The sequence below is a fragment of the Bradysia coprophila genome, unplaced genomic scaffold, assembly GCF_014529535.1.
Source record: "Bradysia coprophila strain Holo2 unplaced genomic scaffold, BU_Bcop_v1 contig_350, whole genome shotgun sequence".
Lineage (NCBI taxonomy): Eukaryota > Metazoa > Arthropoda > Insecta > Diptera > Sciaridae > Bradysia > Bradysia coprophila.
Window position 1 is genome coordinate 120,185 of NW_023503608.1, and position 18,381 is coordinate 138,565.

Sequence of the window (18,381 nt, forward strand, 5' to 3'; positions counted from 1 at the left end):
CTCATACTCCAATAAATAAGTGGTGATCAGTCTGATACGAAGCTGATGAATAAACGCTGTGTGATGGCATTCTAAAAATCTAATAAATATTGTGGTACCGATAAAGTCAAAGATTGAAAGGTTTCAGAACGGAAGAGACTCTGGGCATACTTTTATTTACCTTACTTCGCTACTGGCAAACTTGTTTCAAAGTGAAAATTTTGAAAATATGTCTGCAAGAGCAAGTCAACCCACAATTACGTAAAATCAACACAGTATTTCGAGAGTGCAGTTGCATGTAATAATTCGCAATATTTTCGAATCGGTGTGTTTTGTTATAACTTGTCGTTGTGGCGATGAAATGATTCTAATTTTTATGCATTCGATGCCAGCGAAAAATATTCGAGTTTAATAAGTACCCTCAGACTCATTTACATTTCCTTAACTCATTTAGACTAAAGAGTTGTAAAATGTGAATCGTTCAAACAGTCATATGCTGTCGACAACCACTGCTGAAATACATGATAAATTCTAGCTAGTGTCTTCCTATAAAGGAATGACTATCAAAGCATAAGAAGTAATAGATTGTGTAGCTAACTCGAAACGACTGTTTAATCAATAGAAGTAACAGATTTGATTACTACATTTCAAAATGTACTGAAGTACTCTTCTTCCATTGAAAGACAACAATATGAATAAGTGTGTGTTTGATGTGTTTAATAAAGCTTTTTGTCGCTATAAAATGCACAATTATATCAATTACAAACAATCCACTAAATCACTCATCATTTTTTTCCACTTTATTTCCAGATCTTGTGATCGCGAATCAGCCAACAACAGTTGAACCTTTTTTGGTGTTCATCCCATAAATGATAAATCATTCACACAAATTAATTGTGCTTTAACGTGGCCTTTTTAATTGATCTCAATTGTGGCAAATAATATTAAATACGCGAGCAAGGCGTTTTAAATCGTAAAAAAACGAGACTTTAGGACTTAAGATTAAAAGCAGAGAAATTAAGAAGAACTATTGTCTGTGGACAAACCTATAAAACATCTGTGAAGTGAAGACAAATTTTAGCTTGTGCAAGAATACAGAACATTTCAGTGACTTAATTCATTCGGTCAATTTAAATATTTGTTATAATTAAAACCGAACGCAACAATATCCACACAATAACATATCAATAAACAAACCAATTAAGTTTCGTTTATTGTTACCAATTTATCATATCCCAGCGATCGTGCAAAAGCAAACTGTATCATTGTGATAAAATCATAACCGATTTTACTGACTGTTAAATAATTTCAAGTTTTATTACTATTCAGATCTCGCAACTGTGTCTGTGTGTATAAATTCAAATATTTTTTTTTTTCATACAATTTGAGAACAGAAAATTGCGACTGGTGAAGGAAGATTCTCATTAGTATCACTTAAAGATATCAGTTTGTTTTCGGAATTCGTATAGCAAACAGCTCGTTCAACATATTCGTCAAAATGAAGTATTTCTGCACATTTGGCATGGCAAAACTAGGATTTGTATTCTAGGAGTGTACTTCTGGATTAAAAGCGAATTACAACCAAAAACGACAACAAGTGTACTAAAGAAAACGGTTTTTTTCAAACGTTAATCGAACGTTGTTAAAGTTAATTATATAAAGAAAGTGACTGAGGTAACACAGAACTATAACGTGAATGACGGAATCTGTGAAGAGAATTGATATCATTCTGATATTGTGCTTAAAATTTTTGGCTTAAGACGGCGACCCTTCAGTACCATATGGAACAAGTGAAAAATTTTCCAGATTTTATGCCCAACAAAATGCTGTTAAAAATTGAAAACACCCTGTTACGAAGCCATCGACAACGTGAAACCACTGGAATTAAGAAATTGTATAACTCGTTTTTCGTCATGTTTTAACTAAAAGACTTGTGTGTGTTCGGCGAAAAGTGTTATCTAGACATTAAAAATTGTGATTCGAAAATTAATTTTTTTTTTTAAGACGTTGTCCGTACCAGAAACAATATTTTGTTTTTTGTTTTAATAAAATTAGAAAAATTTAAAGAAGAGCAAATTTTGCACTTGTTGATATTAAATTACATCCCCTACGTGTCGTACAAAGAATAAAAAATATTTTCATAATATCGCCATATTTAACCGTGTTTTTACGATTACTAAAAGTAATATTGTTACAAATAATAACAAAGTACGGAGAGAATTCTTTTGAACCATATTGTGATAAAGAAAAATTACTAAATTTGTTGATACATCGTCTCACATTTCATATGCCTGTGAAAAAAGGGGGCAAAAAGAAAAATTTAAGTATTAGGACGATGAAAGTGATAATATAGACGGGTATATATTTGTGTGTTTTCTTCTAATACAATAACAACATAAAAAAACGTTTCAAAAAATTTTGTAAAATATTCTGCATTAAAAAAGTGTGCCCAAAATTGTGCAACGTGAAAATATCAAATATTTAATTACTCAAATATTTTTTCCGACCAAACTGTTTTTGTGCATTTACCCAACATCCAAGGGGCGATTAGAGGACACCCATAGCGTCTTCAGAGTCACGAATGGCGATTTCTGTCGCTAATCCTTATTACTACAACGAACTCATTAGCTTCACGGAACCTATGCGCATGACGCAAAGCTTCGATTATCCAATAGAAGAACAAATGGACTTCCGCAGCTCGAACATTGCAGACGAGGTATGTATATATATACAGTACTACAGAGAGCAATTGACTCATTATATTGAAATTATACTGAAAAATGAGTATACGAAGTGGTTACATGTCGTGGGGTTAACAGCTCCGAAAAGTCGTGGCCCATGGTCCACAAAAGTCACTATTCAAATACATGTAAAGTCAAAGTCATTGGTTCAGTTTGACGCTCAGCTCCATATAAAAGTCACAGCTCACGGTTTTCTAAAGTAGTTTCACCCTCCATTAAATCATGTCTCTAATGTTAACTACAACATTTCAAAATTCTGATTTGTACGACTTCCAGTCACAAAATTCGTAAGACACAAATAACGTAATACAAAACCGTACGAAAATATTTAACACCTTGAAAACCATGCTCCTGCAGAGATATGAAAGAAAAACGAAATACGTCAAAAGCCTCACGTCACATATGGTGGCATGCAGGATGTAATGTATCCGCGATAAAGACGTTCCGTTAAAGACCTTAAACCTATTCCTTGCTGAATATTTTAAGCTTTGCAGCATTGTGAATTTGTATTCCGAATTTCGTCTCGCGTTTTTGTCAAATTTGTGATCTCCCTTATAGATACAAGTAGACCTCTAAATTCTAGAAATATTTTTCAATTTATGATAGACGAAAAGTCTACCATAGATTGCATTTACCGGCTCAATGTTTATATAGATCAAAACTGGTAAATTCTGCCAATTATTGAGTGATTACGTGAAACATTCATCGAATCAAGTTTTTTTTTTAATTTTCTTCCGTTTTCTTCATGCTAATAACAGAATCGTCAAAGTTCAATAAATTTTACTAACAAATGAGATCAATGTCGCAAACTCTTTGTTGGTACAGCAAGGCAAATTAGTCTATTTTTACAATGCGACAACTCTCATTCATAATAATTTCTTCGCGTCGGAACTTGCGTCACAGTACCGTAATAAGGTGGAACAATGATTAAAATTCTGTTTGAAAAATAAAATTTACAAAATAAATAAAAACATTCGCAGATCTAATATTCTGCACGTGAAATTATTTAGTATGTAGAACACATCAAAATTGTTGGAATACTGATGATGGTTAACATGGAACATTTGGTTAACATTGACGAACGATAAATCGTTTTTTTTTTTCTGTTTCATTAATTGAGTAATGAGCTAGGTCAATAAATGAATGAATGCAAACGATTTGACAAATTACCTAGTTTTGAAATTGTCGAATTTATTTTCAATAGACTCTGAATTAAGCTAAATTGAGCCAAATCAATCGAAGTGATTCTTATCGAATGTATTAAGGACTTACCAAGTCTTCGCTTCTTATTCGAATCTCTCAATTATCACAATCAATTTGTCTAAAACGTAATGTTGAATGTTTGGCATAATCAAATTCAATATCATTCCGATGAGTCGAGTTTTAAAATTCATAGCCACGATTTCGTTACCCTACCAAACACCTGTACTAATTAAACAATAATTAGATGCACAAACATAGTCGCTGTTCCAGTTCCGTGTCCATTTCCAAATAAAAATCCATTGTGATAACAACCGATGACTTTACATAATATTATGTACACTTCCCGTAGAAAACTTTATGTTTTTTTATTGACAAACTCAACATTACAATGTCTGTTCGTCTGGCGGTAAAACGAATGAGTTGTTAATTTTCATAACCGTAGCTCATTAACGTAACGGTTCGGACTTACTACATTGAATGAACATAGTCGTTTTTAGCACGAAACATAATAATCCTAATTAATCTTTCATGACATTTTTCTTTCTTTAAAAAATTACTTCTGGCTAATATCACCACACCAGGACTGGCCAATAGGACAATGCCTGAGGCACCTTATAATCTTTTTTCTGCTCATTTATAAAATTAAAAGTAAGATTTTGATTTCATTATTTTGTTAGAATATTCAGCCTATCCAATTAGGGACTCGTACCTTCCACTAACTAGCTTAATAAATCTTTGTCAATCGACAGAGATTCTCTATATATTTAGTGAGGAAATAACAGAGACGGTCATACATTGTCATGGGCCAAATTCAGATTGAAAGTTTGTCCACACAACAGTTGTGTTTTTCAGTTTCTTCATTATCTGTTATCGACAGAAACGAAAAAATAACCGACGATACCTTGAACCAGAGAAGTAATTTTAAAACATTTATTTATCAGCATTGGTACATATATCACATTTTAGCACATAAAAAATCAAATTCAAAATCCAATTTTAAAATTCAAATCTCTAAATCACAAATAAAAGATCTCCTCCATTTTCTCAGACTCCATAAACGCCCCCATGACTGAGGCTGCATTCCCTTTCTGGATCGCAATGCTAATCCGTTGCTGAATAAAAGACTTGGTTCTAGGTTCGTGTGTCTTCAAAGTTATAATCTTAGCAACAGGGTTCCTTAACGTTAAAACTTTATCATAAAAGTTTCACTTCGTACCGCTTCGAAATAGAACTTTTGCTTTTTCGGTACAGTTCATAACGAAATCGGTGTAACGAAAAATTATTTCGGTATGGTTTAACGTTATAAAGAGAAACGAAATTTTTTCCGGTATAGCGTAACGTTACAAAGAGAAACGAAATATTTTCCGGTGTGGCTTAACGTTACGAAGTAAAACCAAATTTTTTCCGGTATGCCTTCAAACGAATTTATTTGCGGTATGGCTTAACGTTACAAAGAGAAACGAAATCGTTTTTGGAAAGATTGTAACGTTACAGAAATAAAAAAGAACTAGTGTCAAAAAAGTTGCGGTTTCCGGAGCTGTAAACAATAAAAATACAAAAATTTCATGATAAATGCTCCGTTTTATAATTATATTACTTCAAAATTCAATAAAAAAAACATTTACGATAGAAAATATTCGTATAAACCTCCCTTTAGACCAGGCTATTACTGTAATTTACTCTAATTTTCAAGATACTGTATTGGAACAGTTAATTGTCTTAACGTTATTTAATTTATCGAAAAATATTCCGTATCATGGTAACGTTACGGAATGTAACGGAAAGAATTTCGTTTTCTTTTAACGTTACGAGATGTACCGGAAAAATTTACGTTTTCTTGTAACGTTACGAGATGTACCGAAAAACATTTCGTTAGCAAAAACCGTTTTAGATTGTGTAACTGTAACAAATGTACCATTAAATTTTTCGTTATGATAATAACGTTACATTTGAATCGTTTTTGTAACGTTACGTCCACGTAACAAAAAATAACGTTAAAAATAACGTTATGCCGGAACCCTGCTTAGCAAGTTCGTCCAAATTTTTTTTTGCTTCATTGCACCAGTGACCCATTGTCTCGACGACAAACGGAACGAAATGGTAATTTTGATCCAGCAACGGCGCATAGGTGTACTCCTTGATTCTAACCATGTTCATTGCTGCTTGCCTAACAACTCTTGCCGTGTTCTTCAGCAGGCTGGGTTGAAAAGTGTCGGTACATGATGCATCGCAGATCAGTGTTTTTCCTTTTTTTCCACGGAACTAAGCTCATGCCATCCACCCTTCTTCCATCAGTTCGAATTAAACCAGGTGGCTCTAGAGATGCTGGAGTATCCGCTGAAGCGAGGGCTCTTTTGACGATTTGATTTAATTCCGCTGTCTTGGCCAACGGCCGGCGCTCTTTAAGCAGTGAAGCCCGTGTCGGCCTTTCCTATCCACTGGTGCACCACAGACGCAATTATGATACCTATTTCATGACTACATGTCATCTAGCATCTTTAATAATAAAAAGGTTTAACCAGTTTCCATCTGACTTAATCTCAATGATAATAGATTTATCTGTGTTCTTCATCAGATCCCTTATTCAGTCTGTTGATCCATAAAAATAATCACGATGGTCGTAGCTAAAAACTACTGAATATAGCTCGTCGGTTTGTTGTCGATAACAGATGATTTGCTGTTACTAAAGGTTAAAATCGGGTGCAATTTATTATCGTGTACATCAAGTAGCCTAGCATCAGATAGCTTTGTCGGCTACACCATCAGTTACAAAATAATATTAGTGGATTATCCGGGATACTGTTTTCTTCAGCGATCAACGATTATTTTTCTATTAGATTTGTCAGTGACTTTTGTTAGAAATTTAGATTTATTTTTAACTCGAAATTTCTTGTACAAAAGACTTCAGCTCAACATAACAATACGATTGCCGGATCTGAACGATTGACGTGAACCTCATATATCTTTCAGAATATAACCAGAACCATTTACGGAAATAATACAAACGAGCTCCAATTATTGGTCGATCAAACAATCGATTTCGTTGATACTCCATCGGATACAAAAGAAACGTGGACCACTGATTTTAATAAAGGTAAAATTGATTAGCCGGGTATGGTGGGTGGTTATTTGCATCTAAAGTACATTCTTGATTCTTTCAACAGCTGTAATGCTTGGACCTCAAGTTGCAAGTGTGGAGAATATACAAACCGTTCCCAGGAAGCGTCAAATGGATTGGGAATCTATTGAGATTAATTCATCCAATTCATCCACAAGTGGACCGAAAATTACAAGTGTCGCTAGCATTAAAGATCGCCGAAAAATTGGTGAGTCAATACAAGCATTTTGTACATGACACTGAATCAATAACTTCGATCCACAGAAATTGAATTTCGTTTACATTTTGTTTAGTCTGAAGAGAAATATTTTTTCAAATTTTACTCCAACAATGTTATTATTGCCAAGCGACCGGGGTAATTATCATATGAAATGAAATAATGCATACGCTATGCCACTCACTCTTTATCTGTATGAAGACGGGTCACGAATAAAAGGTCAACAATTGCTGATAACAGCACAGAATTTATCATCGGTTTTCTTCGGCAAGTTTGCCAGTCTGACTCTAGTGATATTTTCTCTCAATTGAACTTAATGTTTTTCAACAATTAATGTGAACACAAACGAAAGTTTTAAGGTAACGAATCGGACGATAATCCTAATATTTGTGCTTTAGGTTTCCACTTAATACAAAGTATAAATATAAGACGAATGAATTCTCGTAATTTACCTTTAAAAGTATATTTTTACCATAACTCATTCTGATGTGATAAATATTGAGTCAATAAACATTTAAAAAAAAAGTGTCAAATACTGGCTGAACCACTGTCGTACCTCAAATCCAGTATATCGATACCGCAAAAGTGTTAATTAAGCGGAGAGCAAACTATATGTTCTAGCAAATATTTGAAATAAAAATTTGGTTGTTGGTGCGCTAATTGAAAAATAAAATGGATAAAGAGTTCATAAAGAGACAGTGTCGCTACCAACAAAATAATGGTTCGTTTTACCGAAATTATATAGATTACATTGACTGAATTTCGACTTGTGAATCTATTAGCGCGGTAATGATTTCGAATGAGGAAAATTGTACTTGTCAATATTGATTGCTTGTCGAATTGTTGTCTACCAATTTAGAGTTGTATAGCTCCACCACACGTTGTACGAATAAAATTAGAGTTAAGTAGTTAATGCAAGAGTTAAAGTGGCGTGGCATGTAAGCTCAAACTTGATGGTATCGACGAACTGAGCTTTTCAATAAGTATGGTGGTTGGTGGATGTTGAAGTGTGGGTAAAAAACAGATTTGTTAAGTAATGCTTTCCTCCATCAATTTGGACTTCATTACTGTCTGACTTTCAATCACTAAAAATGTCTAAGTTAAAAGGGCATCGGATATAAAATGATCTATTGACCGTTTTACTGACAATTCAAAACTTTCATAGAAAATCGAATATGTTTATTTTGTTGAGTTTAACTCGAAAAAATATGTTTGAAATGCTATGAATCGTTATAATTCAAGTGCAGCAAGGTGCTTTGATTGTATTTCTATTGCTTTTGCTAAGGTAAATAACATGAATTGAATACGACATACACGTAAGATGCGAACTTATCACGTCGCGTCAGCCTTATAAAGAAATGAAACTAAAAACGCGATTCTATACACTCACCTTATCTCTATAAACATTTAAATGAATATCGATGAATTCCAAGGTAATTCGAATTAGTAAAAAAATTCATGTTCAGTTGTTCAGTTATGACGTTTTTCGCCGGTTGAATAAAAAAAAAAACTTTTTTCGACCTAATTACAGACAACAATATATTGCAGAAAAGATAAGATTCAGGGACGGCAAAATCAGACGATAGTAAAATTTATCACAATTGACGTTGAATCGCTGGCATGGCGGTCTGATTAGGATTTTGAGACTAACTCGTATTGAATCTTATCTAGCGCATATATCATTTACTTGATTCATTTGACAAAATTGGCAATAAATATCAGACTTCTGCTAACCATCTTCTTCCAATGAAACTGAAAATTAATTTCGAATCAAAATTTCACGAAATGATTTACAGTCTTGTTTTTCTGATGGTAACAATTTGAAGAAGATAAGCCTCTGAATTATGATTTGTGTATTGAAGCAAACTCTGATTGCAGCTCACGTGGAGACACTTTTTTTAAATATTTTTTTTTTCTCGTTCATTTTAGCTCGCATTGGTTGGACTGATGATATTGATTTCGACCTGAATGGAGATTTGACGAACAACAGTTATTTGAACAAGTATGTTACTTTGGATTTTTTTGTTCGGTTTTTTTAGACTTATGCTTGCGTGTATTGAAATTAAAAATCTTTTAGAAACGGCTACACATTTGTGGTCGACATTGACGAAGTAGCATATTTTATAGCAAACATGACTTTAGTCAAAAGAAGTAATAGATTTATGTTTTGTAGCACAATGAACTTTCCATTTCTGAAAGGTTAATGCTTTATGTTAATTTTTTGCTTTCTTTTTTTTTGAATTTCTAAGGTCTATTTAGACTATATCTCTAAGTGCTTCTACCAAATTTTCTATTTTAAAGAAGTCTCTAATCTCGCAAATGTTGAAAATTCGCTAGAAAACAGTTGAAATTTTCTCAAAATGTAATGAATTTGCAAAGCAAATTAGTTAAACGTGATGTGTTGTCAGTTACAGTACCGTCTTTAATTTATCCATTTCTCATACACATTGCTTGTCGCCTTGAAAATTTGTGTGTTTATTAGCTCTCGTGAACGTTTAAAGCAAACTATAGATTGTTCCTTTTAAACATGAGAAGTTGCGTATAAATATGGTATCTAGAGAGACCGGCAAGAGTGCCTACTCTAGAAATACCTTCGGATTTTGTTCATGTCATTTGCAATACGTGTCTATATCTGAGAGGACTTCAAACTGAACCACGCTTGAGCTACAACGTTAGACAACGCTCGATTGCACACATCTGACTCAAATAGTCCATACGATACAACAGTCACTTGTTAACCAAGTGGAAAGAATGGTTTGCTTTTAAAGAGTGTCTTCTGTAGCTCCCGCTACCCTTAGGCACTAGTTGTGACATTAGTCCAAAGTTTTCTTTGCTTTTTTTTAGAACTTTTACGATTGAAATAAAATTCTACGTAGAATATGACAACGCTTGTATGTACGTTAATACTTCCTGAATATTAATTACGCATAAATGGATATCATGAATTTTTCTGACATAATATGCCTACTCAAGAGAATGAAAAGATATTTGAGAAGACACTCGGTCTGTGAATTTTAATCTTATTTACTTCGTTGCATCATCATCATAGTTTTATCACTAATTTAATTTAGTTTGATAGAGTCGTCATCTGAGTTCTTACCAAAACCATAGATGAAAACATCGGCTACGAGTGTAAAGGAAATGCCAACTAGACACTTCTCCATTAAATAGAAACGAAAATTTTGTCTCAATAAATATTTCCTCTGTTGTTTATCCAAGATAAATATCTTTATACAAACACGGATGTAAAATCCATCGTAATTCTGGTTTACGTGTAAGTTGTGGACTGTTAACTATTTCATACTGCATAGTATTGCAACTAGCAACAAAAAATTTTCCACAACTTTCGAAACTATCTAAATCTCTATTTCTACTAGGGCAGGGCACAACTTTTATTTTATTTGAGAAACTCAGACCCACTAAATCCTTTCGAAGGTCGAGATTTCGATGGCCGTTTTGGTTAATTCCAGTCAAGACTAAAACTTTATCAGAATATTCTTACCAGAGGGTTCAACCAAACGCTTTTCTTGTTGAAGAACAAAACTGCGAAGCCAAATATTTATGTGAACCAAGACTCCAATATATAGCATTATATTCCTTGCTTGGAAATGAATTTTAGAAAACCTCCTTCATTAGTAACGCATATATACCACTTGCTAGCTGCAACCTCGCTGTCCGGTTTTAAATTAAATTCAAGGTATGCAAATTATGTTCATCTATGATCGAAAAAAATTGGCAAATTCCATACACGTGTTTCAATCTGTGTATCTAAAATTAGTCTCGCCATATTAGCGAATCGGTGATAATGTTTGCTAACGAAATTTTCACATATTAACAAATTAAGTGCGAATTTTATGTCATTTCTTTGCACATTTTGTGATTTAATGACTGTCAGTTTAGTATTAGCACATTGAATTGTATCCCACAACTTGACATACCCATAAAAACGTAATATATTTATGTCTTCTATGAATTCAAATTGCTGCATTTGATTTTATTTGCCCTGTTCCAGGATTCTAAACTTGTTTTTTGTTCGTAGTGACGCATTTCTGTCATTGTCATCTGCATTGAACATCTTGAAACATGAGATACCATCACCATCTAACGATCAATTGAAGCAGCCCAAAAGCCCTCAGGTAACTCTTTTATAATCAACCAAAAACGTTCAATGACCGGATCCATTTTATCATACAGGAAAGAGCAGGTCTTCCAATTAACCACCAACAATCCCAAGGAGGAACGGTTGCTAATGGAACTGTTAAGGAGAGCACAACATGCAACGATCATGCACCGATTTTACAGAAGCCGAAAAATCAACCAGATGTACTGGACTCATCGTCCAATTCCAATTTGGGTATGTTGTTATTGTGAATGTAAGATTTAAAGCCGATTATATTCTAACCGAAGATTTAACCATTTTTCTAAGCATGTTCGATGAACCATGAGTCTCCGCAATGCGGTAAAACGCAAGGTCCTAACGAAGTTCAGTCCAAGTAAGTCAAGTTTTTGGTATAATTTTTTTTTTAATTTCAATTTCTATTCATCTGTTATCGATAACGACGACAAAAATAATGACAAGCTCTGGGCAATATGGTCTTTTATATAGTTAAAACCTGTTAAACAATTTGAAGTACAAGATTTGAAATCAACCTATTAAAAATACTATGATCTATGGAAGTAATAGACCTGATAAGTCATATGTTTGCCGTCTGAAATAGGTTAATGTCTTTCATAGTGAGAGGTTGCCTATAAATTACAGCTTGAATTCGAAATCAAATTTAAGCTTTTGGGTCAAGTTTTTGGGCCCTCTTATGACTGTTTTACAACCTAAACTTTTTGATTTAGATGATTTTCCAATTTTGCTTTACCCTCATAAGACCCTTTGTTTTTGAGTGGAGGATGTGACCACCGGCCTTTTAATGAAAATTTAATTTTTAAATTTCATTCGCCATAATCTAAAAATTGTACGACTCGAGGCAGTAGGTATAGTAGCTAACAGCGGAATAAATTCGTATTTGATTCCATTGTGTTCGAGTTTGAACAATGATGTCTACTCAATCAATTAGCCTTGCAATTTGCCTCTAGAAATTTATTGCTTTTTTATTTGGCGACTGTTTCAATTACTTTTATTCCGTCCATCCAATTTAGGCAAATTCAACGGAACAAAAATATTTTCACATTCCGTCATTTAGTTTCATCAAGAAGACCAATAAAATTAATTAAAAAATGAGCTCGCTATTTGTTCAATTGTTTCAGATGTGATCATTGCGACTGTAATCGGTCGTATGATCATGTACAATAGCGCGAAAACGATTCATTTGATTTCCTATTTATGCAAAAATATTTCTTTTTCGTCAATTGTTTAATTTGCCTTTTGCAGATTTCAGTACGTTTTAGCTGCGCCGACATCTATAGCTACAAAGAACAATGAGGACACACTTACGTATCTCAATCAAGGACAAAGCTATGAAATAAAACTGAAGAAATTGGGAGATTTAGCGACTTATCGCGGCAAAATTTTGAAGGTAGTTAAATACGAACCAAAAATCATCCACGCCAGCACCGTCTCACAATTCCCTTTTAGAGCATCATAAAAATTTGCTTCCATGAGCGCCGTTTGCAGTACATGGAAAAGGAGCAGATCAATCAATGGAAAGCGTCAAGACCGGGTGAACGTATTGTTGAAATCGATGTGCCATTATCGTATGGTCTGTGCCATGTATCCCAGCCGAATAACCAAATGTTGAACACCGTTGAAATTCAGTGGGATCCTATGAAAGAAGTTGGAGCCTACATACAGGTGAACTGTATATCGACGGAATTCACTCCGAAGAAACACGGCGGCGAAAAGGGTGTACCGTTCCGTATACAAATCGAAACTTATTTGGATTCGAACGGTGATGGATGCTACACACCCATTCATGCGGCAGCGTGCCAGATCAAAGTGTTTAAGTTGAAGGGAGCTGATCGTAAGCACAAGCAAGATCGGGAGAAAATCCAAAAACGAACCCGAGCTGAACAAGAAAAGTATCAGCCCAGTTTTGAGTGCACGATTTTATCGGATATTCCGAGTGATTCTATCACACCACCGATTTGCTGCAGTCCGGAAATGTAAGTATTTTGGAATCATTACAAGAAACCATTTAAACGGACGTAGAATACCACGTAGTGGGTTGACTTTTTAGAGATTCTTTTTTCGTCAAACGAATAACGGTGGATACCTAGCAACTCAATTGATTCAATTGTGTTGACCCTTAAACCCGCCATAATCGCTCGAACTCGAATTTGTCATTGTTCTATGTGAAACTTTCCAATCAACGATCAGCGATGTCGTAAATATTTTGTGACCCGTTGGTCTCACGTAGCCGGCTTCTTTGGCTAATTTTGTTGAAAATATCTAGCATTAGTGCAGTGCTGGCTTACGTTGCGATAAGAAAGATATGGACAGTCTCTGACATTTGATTTTACTTGCAGTTCCAATGGAAATCCGGCAAATGGAACGTCAAACCGTACAACATCACCAGTGATGCCACGTTCTCCAGTTCAAATAACAAAGTACGAAAATCCAGTTTTCAATCCGAATTCATCGCATCCTATTGGTATAAACAGCGTTTCGTCATCAAATTCGAATGTCAAAGCTGTCGTCGATGCCAACAGTTCTTCACCCAGACGAGTTGAGAATGAAGATTTCGTGAGTTCATCATTATGTGATCAAGTTCTGTTTAATTTTCATTTAGTCGTTCATTTCAAAGGTTCCAAATATTCTGATTGAATCATCTCCAGCAGTCCTTGCCCAGTGGATGACGTATCATCGTCTCAACCAGTACATAAGCACTTTTGCTCACTACTCTGGCGCTGATTTGCTACGAATGTCCAAAGAAGACATCATTCAAATTTGTGGCGTCGCCGATGGTATACGAATGTACAACACATTGCATTCGAAGTAATATTGACAATAATTTTGAAATGGAACATTTTCCAATTAATTTTCGTGCAACTTGCAGAGCTATTAAGCCTCGTTTGAGAATTTACGTCAGTTTCGATGGCAGTTCATACCATGCGATCTATTTACATGAAAGTTCTGTGTTCGAATTGGTCCGGAAATTGTGCAGATTGCCTGGTTTCTTTGAGCACACTGCGAACAATGGAAATGTTGAAAATAATGGCTTTCCCGAATGGGGTGAGTGAGAAATTATTGATTTATGAAATGGGAATAACCCAGCCGAATTCTCAACAAGAATACCGGGAACCGGGATGTTTAGAGACCCCTTCAAGTCTTACTTTTACCATTTAAAGAATGTAATCGGAAGTCATCCCAACATTTTCGCAAGAGAAAAGCAGTTTCCTGAAGGTCATGAGTAAACTCTATTTTGAGTTCCGCGAACCTACCGAAATTGAAATGATTTTTTTGGAGATAATTTCCAATTGATCAATTGATCAAGTGTATAGAATAGCATCCAATAAGTTCATTGCTTTGGTTATGTGTTACGTTCACATCCATTCTCTAGTAATTGTCGTTCGAATTTCGACGTGAATAGACCTAAGTTTTTTACAGACCGGAATGACGGCTTACCCTGACCGACCACCTTTTCTTGGCTTGTATTTAAAACGAACGAATTGATATGTAAATCGTTTTGTGTGGCATGTGATTGACTCAACACTTTCTATTTCCCAACCAGGTCTTCAATCGAAATATTCTGGCAGCGGATCGAACATTTGCGATGCTTCGAAAACTGTGGTTTACACCGACGGGCCGAATGGAATTCACGTTCTCGTCTCGGACGAAGTGCTGAACAATTTCAAGGACGACAGTCTGTTCGCTATTGAGTGTCAAAACGGAAGAGTTCTTATGAAAACAGTGTACAAAAATGAGATTAATTGAAATTATTTCTAAATTGGCACCAACATAAAAATATTTTTTTTTTTAGAAATTTTTTGAATATTTTTTACAATTGACTTGCAAATTACCCCACCTTAGAGTAGCGTTTAATTAAATAAAAACAACATTTTAGTGACAATGATTGCGATCGGTCTGTTCATGTAGAAATTGAGTTATTGGGAAACTTAAATCATTTAGAAATGAATCCAGTCTAAGGATGTTAGTCGCTACACCATTTCGAGTTCAAATATTATTTTTTTGTGATTCGATGTGAATAGTAGGAAACATCGATGAAACAGATTTCAGCTGTTCGAATCATTCAAATTGAGTAAAATAATTTTTAAGAAAAATATAATCAAATTGTGACAGTGTGATGCTGATGCCCAGATGAAGAGAATTTAAATAATCAAATGAATTGGTTCCCAGTTTGCCACATAAAACTCTTTTTTTTTGCAAAATTTCCAGTTACTCTGTTCCTTGTTTGTTTGGATTTTATATTTTAGAATATTGAATTCTTAGTATGATAATAATCGCACGACCGGTTACATAATTTCCAAGTCAAATTCTTTTAGGTTTTTACTCTTTTATTTTGGAAAAAAATATTTTTGGAATTAAATATTTGATAGAGATAAGCTTACGTTTGCACTAAACCAGATTTATACAACAAAAAAGGGAAACAAAATGTTGCCTTGCACATATAATTTTAAAAAGAAGAGAAGAAAATAATTGTTGCTGTTATAATCATTTACTACTCCCGACTGTACTATCGTCAACCACTGTCGAATTTGGGATCCACTTGACTTTGTCAAGTTGAACTCATTCGACGCGTCTGCGGTAGAATGGGCTAGTACATTGATACCAATTATTCCTTTTCTTTTATTGAATAAAAATATTTTACGAAATTTTAATTTGTGAAACGTAGACACATAGAATACAAAATATAAAATGGAATTTACTTTCGAAACAAATAATTTTTTTATTATTCGTTGGGTGATGTTCAAAAATTCCTAATCTTTGATCCTTTCCACTGTTCACCATTGTTCGAATTCTCAGAGCTTGAAATGAGTGGGAATACCTAATTTTGTTGCCCACTGCCCAGGGTCCTGCCCGAAATTTAAAATTTGTATAAATTAAATTCAAAAAGAAATTCGACGCCCTCAATTCTTTTATCGCAATGTTGTGACGTCATTGTCATACATTACTTTGAATTTTCAGGGAATTTTCCACCATTTTGTTGCCTCGTTTTCGCTCATACGATAAAGCAGTATATCATAATATAAGGGGAATAGTCGAGGCTTGCCGAATCTACTATTTCCTAACTAGCGTTGAAATATTCCGACTTTGTCGCGTATTAACAATGTCGTTCTATAAGTTAGGAATTATACTGGAAGGCTTTTTTAGCGGTTTTGATTCCAGAACTCATCTCCGGCTCGTCTTTGAACGAAGTCTTTGGGGTAGGAAAGTAACTATAACAAACACCTCATCCTAGAAAAGCTTACCTTATTACAGACGGCATATAACATTTCATAATTTTTATTCATTCGTCAATTACAGTTAGAAGAGGCAGTCTTTACCGGGAATGGAAACAAAGGATCAACAGATCTGTGTTTCGAGATCTTAACTGATCGTCCCAAACTGATGAATTTAGAAGAGGCAGTGAAATTTCATCATAAATTTGCTTAAGCTGTTTTCAAAACAATCAAAAAACAACTGAAACAAATTCATGATCATTGCTTGAGACTGCAGCTACTCCGTAATTAACATTGTTTTCATCCATGGTCGTATGAGTAAGAAATACAAACTGCCACAACATAATTTGGGTCTCTTTATCACTGAAAATGTCCATGCAGGCTCCAATTCTCTAAAAATAACCCTTCGCTATCAAATTTTCGGACTTCCCATGCCTGTGCTCGTATGCGTATAGTTATAGTATGGGTTGTGGACAATACTATCTCGATCTAGGCTCTCATACTTCGTGGGTTGTTCAGGCAGATTATTTATTTATTTTATTTTAATGAAATATATGACTGCATGTAGTGAGCCGACTTTCTATGTGCAACATTTCTTTGAAGATGCGAACATCAATCATTCCTAGTTCGAGATGTCATTTCTTTCATCGAGAAGGGAATTCGACGAAATTAGCAGCAACAGAAAGCAACAGATTCGATAATTACAATCATGCATCATAGACGGTGAGCTTGAAATTTTTTTTAGTTGAAAGTGGATGCACTCAAAATGTTGCTGTTTATGGTAGACGACTAAACCATTTTTACATACAATTTGGGACCCCGTGAAACAGTTTCACCAGGCACAACATAGATTTGTAGGAGAGTTGGGGCATAAAATTGATAGTATTGGTTAGCTAGGGTTCCATTCGTCGTCTTTTTAGAGGACATGTTCTCTTTTTTCGTCTCGTTCTTATTTTTTACAAAAATTCTAAGAACATCACTTCTTTGATGAAAACGTCCTCTTTGTCCTCTTTTTTTCAGTTCTTCTTTTTTTAAGTAAATTTAATGCAGCTCATTCCTAAAGAACGAAAAAAATTTGCTTCACGGCATTAACTAATAATCTTCTCTGTCAGAGAATCTCTGAAAGAGGTAAAACAACGAACTCTTCATCTCAAAAAGAAATCGCTCGCTCCACTCGCATTCTTCACCACTTCATTCTTTCATACATTAAAAGTTAATAATTTTACAAGATAGAAAATAGTGTAGCGTTGTGTGAAATATCAAAGATCACGCAAGTATAAGGTAAAACGAAGTCTGTATTCAGGTAATGTGGAGTGGATGTTATCACTGAGAATCCAAAAGAATATCAGTATTATTTCAGTGCTCTTTCGTCCTCTTTTTTGAATGTGACGGCGCCCTCTTTTGTCCTCATTTTCAAAATTGAAAAATGGGAACCGTACCGTTAGCCTGAGGCTTAACCTTTCCAATGATACCACATACAACATAACCCTTATGAGTACGATTACGATATGTATTTAATCGTGTAGAGGGTAACAGAGTCAACCTAGTCAAAAGTTAAGTATAAAAAGTAAATTTTTCAAAGACCCATAACAATTTTTATTCCCTTGACTGTAAGTCATGGGTTTTACAAAAACAAATACACCGTACGTAACACGTTCACTATGATTAAAAATGTATGGAAATGTGATGAAAAAACGTTAAATGTTAAAATTTTGTGCCCTTTGTTAACACGATAACTTGAGTAAATCTCAACCGATTTTCAAAAACTCTTTTTT

The 18,381-nt window shown here is 34.4% G+C and overlaps 2 protein-coding genes across 5 annotated transcripts; both read left to right on the top strand.

Annotated features, from left to right (window-relative positions):
* Positions 1-1,713: 1,713 nt before the first annotated feature.
* Positions 1,714-1,966, top strand: LOC119079890. Its single transcript, XM_037187976.1, has one exon. It carries the CDS (start codon positions 1,761-1,763, stop codon positions 1,899-1,901), a length of 141 nt encoding a protein of 46 aa, XP_037043871.1. The 5' UTR covers positions 1,714-1,760; the 3' UTR covers positions 1,902-1,966.
* Positions 1,967-2,043: 77 nt separating this feature from the next.
* LOC119079885 (transcription factor CP2-like protein 1) lies at positions 2,044-15,336 on the top strand. 4 transcript variants are annotated; one of them, XM_037187966.1, is made up of 13 exons: positions 2,044-2,695; positions 6,894-7,017; positions 7,088-7,249; positions 9,188-9,260; positions 11,271-11,394; positions 11,453-11,612; positions 11,685-11,751; positions 12,639-12,783; positions 12,843-13,369; positions 13,733-13,949; positions 14,011-14,201; positions 14,263-14,438; positions 14,938-15,336. In XM_037187966.1, exons 1-13 carry the CDS (start codon positions 2,561-2,563, stop codon positions 15,138-15,140), a joined length of 2,304 nt encoding a protein of 767 aa, XP_037043861.1. In that variant the 5' UTR covers positions 2,044-2,560; the 3' UTR covers positions 15,141-15,336. The 4 variants fall into 4 exon arrangements, with proteins under 4 accessions (XP_037043861.1, XP_037043862.1, XP_037043864.1 ...); XM_037187967.1 differs by having other exon boundaries at positions 11,298-11,394; XM_037187969.1 differs by lacking the exons at positions 2,044-2,695; positions 6,894-7,017; positions 7,088-7,249 and adding an exon at positions 7,446-7,979 and having other exon boundaries at positions 11,298-11,394.
* The last annotated feature ends 3,045 nt before the right edge of the window (positions 15,337-18,381 follow it).